This window comes from Triturus cristatus, chromosome 4_2, assembly GCF_964204655.1.
Source record: "Triturus cristatus chromosome 4_2, aTriCri1.1, whole genome shotgun sequence".
NCBI lineage: Eukaryota > Metazoa > Chordata > Amphibia > Caudata > Salamandridae > Triturus > Triturus cristatus.
Genome location: NC_140586.1, coordinates 983,645,697 through 983,649,914, shown reverse-complemented (window position 1 = coordinate 983,649,914; position 4,218 = coordinate 983,645,697). Strand labels below are relative to the sequence as shown.

The window sequence follows — 4,218 nt, the reverse complement described above, 5'->3', positions numbered from 1 at the left end:
GTGAGCAAAAAAATGATGGATTTAGGCCCAGATCTCTGTACTGGGGTGAATGTATGACATTGTTCTGCATTGTGTCCATCAATAGTTCTTTTTGCATTTTACAACCAGTTAAACATTGTGAATTCTCATTCCATTATGTTTCAATTTTTGTAATTTTAAATATCTTTACATCCAACAGAAAACAAGCCTTGAATGTATGAAATGACCATCAATAATGAAGCGAATGCTGTAAATCTTCAATAATAGCAGAAATAATGAGCTACAGTATTCAGGAAAACATCAGCGCAGTCGGCGACAGAGGAACCTGCACACAAACTGATAGATCCCAGATGAAGCATCGAGGGCAGTTCAGTGTTTGTAAAAGGCTGAGCTGTGCACCTCCACGCCACAAGACGAAGAAATGACCTTAGGAAAATTAAGGCAACAACAATAACAAACCGCCTCCTGTATAAACAAGTGTCCAACACCAGCTTTGATCATGGGATCGGTATGATGTCATTACCGCAGTGCTCTGTTTTCTAAAATGACGAAAAGCCATCATTCCGTGCTGTAGGTGAATTGTAAACTCTTTCTGGCGAAACCACAATAACCAGAGAAAAGCACAACAGAGCGGAGCCAGACAACTGACCGGTAAAGGAAAGAGAAGTTCTTCTATCTACAATACAACAGACTGTCCCAATTTGCACCGGCCAGAAGGAAGATACATCTTTACCCGCAAGCGTGCATAACCATAATCCAATCTAAAGGCACAATCGCCTACAAAGACACCTTCTACGTATTAGGAGTGTGGCAAATATTTGGTGGCTATTGCATTTTATTGTCAAAACAGAAATGAAACACGCAAAATACTCCACACATATAAAGTGTGTGAGAAAAACACAAGTGCTTTATCAGCCATGTTGGCCCATCAAGAAATACAGTCATGGGATGTAGACAAATATATACCCGAACCACAGACACTAACCAAGAAAGAAGAATCATACACATGCAGCAAGAGCTTTAGTTTGACATCACTACTCAAGCTTCCTCAGCACACGTACACAGGACAAAAACCATTCAAGTGCAGTGAATGTGTCAAGAGCTTCAGTAGGTTATCAGAACTACAAAGACACGAGCGAACACACACAGGGGAAAAGCCATTCAAGTGCAGTGAATGTGGGAAGAGCTTTAGTCAGTTATCAAACCTCCAAACACATCAGCGAACACACACAGGAGAAAAAACATTCAAGTGCAATGAATGTGTTATGCGCTTTAGTCACTTAACAAACCTCCAAACACATCAGCGAATACACACAGGGGAAAAGCCATTCAAGTGCAGTGAATGTGCAAAGTGCTTTAGTCAGTTATCACACCTTCAAAAACATAATCAAACACACACAGGGGAAAAACCATTCAAGTGCACTGAATGTGCAAATTGCTTTAGTCAGTTATCAAGCCTTCAAAGACATAATCAAACACACCCAGGGGAAAAGCCATTCAACTGCAGTGAATGTGTGAAGAGCTTTAGTCGGTTAGCAGACCTAAAAGGTCATCAGCGAACACACACGGGGGAAAAACCTTATCATTGTTGTGAATGTGACAGTAGTTTTTACGGCTCTTCAGCATTAAGGTATCATCAGCGAACTCACACAGGAGAAAAACCATTCAAGTGCAATGAATGTGGGAAGAGCTTTAGTCGATTATCAAACCTACAAAGACATCAGCGAACACACACAGGAGATAAACCATTCAAGTGCAGTGAATGTGCAAAGTGCTTTAGTCAGTTGTCACACCTTCAAAGTCATCAGCGAACACACACGGGGGAAAAACCATTCAAGTGCAGTGAATGTGCCAAGTGCTTTAGTGAGTTATCAAGCCTTCAAAGACATCAGCGAACACACACAGGGGAAAAGCCATTCAAGTGCAGTGAATGTGTGAAGAGCTTTAGTCAGTTATCAGACATACAAAGTCATCAGCGAATACACACGGGGGAAAAACCCTATCATTGTAGTGAATGTGACAGTAGTTTTTGCGGCTCTTCAGCATTAAGATATCATCAGCGAACTCACACAGGAGAAAAAACATTCAAGTGCAATGAATGTGGGAAGAGCTTTAGTCAATTATCGGAGCTACAAAGACACCAGCGAACACACACAGGGGAAAAACCATTCAAGTGCAGTGAATGTGCAAAGTGTTTTAGTCAGTTATCACACCTTCAAAGTCATCAGCGAACACACACGGGGGAAAAGCCATTTATATGCACTGAATGTGTGAAGAGCTTTAGTCGATTAGAAAACCTGCAAAGACATCAGCGAACACACAGTTATTGTGAGAGGAATGAATTACGGAAAAATATAAAATTCAAATTATGTGGGATATTGAAATATCAGATGATAGAAGACCGGACTGGCAGAAAACAAGAAAAACAGATAACAGTATTTGCAGGATTATAAAAGTGTTTGTTTCCAGTGATTGTTCACTTCCGTACACATTGCAAAGTGACATGATGTACCCAGATACACAGTGGGAGACGAGCACAATGTGGACTAAAAGAAAATAAACATTCTTGATTTTTATTTGGTGAAGAAGAGATACAAAGAAAAACATTCAATTGCATCTGATCACATTACCTGTAAAAGCAACACTGAAAAATACTGGGACTAACAACAGTACTTTCAGCTAACTTGTCGGATTAGTGATAAAACCTATAAACCCAACACACCCAGGGTGGACATGTTGTCAGAGCTCTGGAGATGGGAAACTTCATTGGTAAAATGTATGTATTACTATTGACAAATGCCACTGCAGTCTATGTAATGAACTAAAGCGAAGCACAGGTGTTCAAGAAATAACCTATTTTTAGATATAAAAGAGCATATACCTTATTTTTAAGCAACATTTGCTGCATCTTTTACATACTCTTATCGGTTGATGGATCAGCTCGTGCCTCGGGCCTTATAACAAAGTGTGACCTGTGGCTCCTCTCCGACTTGGCTCTCCCAATTCATTTTGTGCCTTGCCAAACTCTACTTTTTACCAGAATTGAGTCATTGTAAGCAGCAGACTCTGTTTGAAGAATGTGGTGAAATAGCGAAATCCCACATCAAAAGCTGATATGTGCCAGGACAATCAGTCGCACTCCCAGCAACTCGTCTTCCACACTTGATTGTCCCTTGTCCTCAAATGTTCTGAAGGATTTGTTGTATGAATGCCAGAAGTGGCAGTGACATTCATGAAGCTAAAGCTAACAGGAGTGTGTGGGAGATAGAGAGGGGGAGAGATAAACAGAGCGAGAGAGAGAAAGAAAGGGGGAGAAAAAGAGAGAAATGGAAGGAGGGGGAACAGCAGGTGATTTGTATTCACCTAAAAATAGAAGAAGCAGCCGAATACATGTCAATGTGTGACATCACCAGAGAAATGGGCTGAACACCTGTGAATTTCTATATTTATTTTTAATACCTATAGACCCATGTCATGGAATAAACAGAGCACAAGTAAGGAAAATAGAGAAGGAGCCCATTATCATATGCGAATCACAATGATGTCATATGTAGTGATGTCACAAGAAGTGATGTCAGACCCTTATAATAATTTTCACATGAAAGGTCGACGGCCTGTTTTAAAAAGAAAAAACAAGAAACAAAATAGTTTTTGGTATCAGTTTGTATACATCATGTGTTTTTCCCACTATCAGTTTGTAACTAAACTCTGAAATGACTGAAAGTGCAAATATTTTTAAACAGATATGTGGAACTTGGAAATTACATTTTTAAACACTTTTCAGCGAATAAATAAACTGTGCTTTTAATTTGCGTTTGTTTCCTGACGTTGTTCTAGATCCAGCCCCTAAGCCCCAAAGTGTTTCACATTTACAGTGTATTAAGCAATAGAAGGGCTCATTTTGTCAAGTTCTCTGTTCCGCTCTTGCGCCGCTCACACAAATAAATAAAGGGGACGCTGCTGGTGGGACGGATAGTTACAAACACTCTGAGGCCTGTGTTTGCAGATGCAAGAAACCAAGCAACAATTCCCAGTCGCAGGCTAAGGAGCTAGGTAATAGTGGGTGGACCCCATCAAACTGTGTCGACCCCCGACTTGTGCCGTGCTGATAAAGCAATCGTGAATTTGAGTAATTTACGATGAATTGAAATGAGAGAAAGAGAAGAAGAAAGCGAGGTGCAGGATATATTAAAGAAAATGAAAAAAAGAGACACAAGACTTTACTCTGTTCTGTTCTGC

General features: G+C 40.2%; 1 protein-coding gene across 1 annotated transcript in view; it reads left to right on the top strand.

Moving 5' to 3' along the window:
• The window catches only part of LOC146839211 (uncharacterized), a 173,898-nt gene extending 170,111 nt beyond the window's left edge, over window positions 1-3,787 (top strand). The window contains exon 4 of the mRNA XM_085603233.1: window positions 1,048-3,787. Coding sequence (XP_085459359.1) covers window positions 1,048-2,432 — 1,385 coding nt within the window. The 3' untranslated portion in view covers window positions 2,433-3,787. The remainder of the gene's footprint in view (window positions 1-1,047) is intronic.
• The last annotated feature ends 431 nt before the right edge of the window (window positions 3,788-4,218 follow it).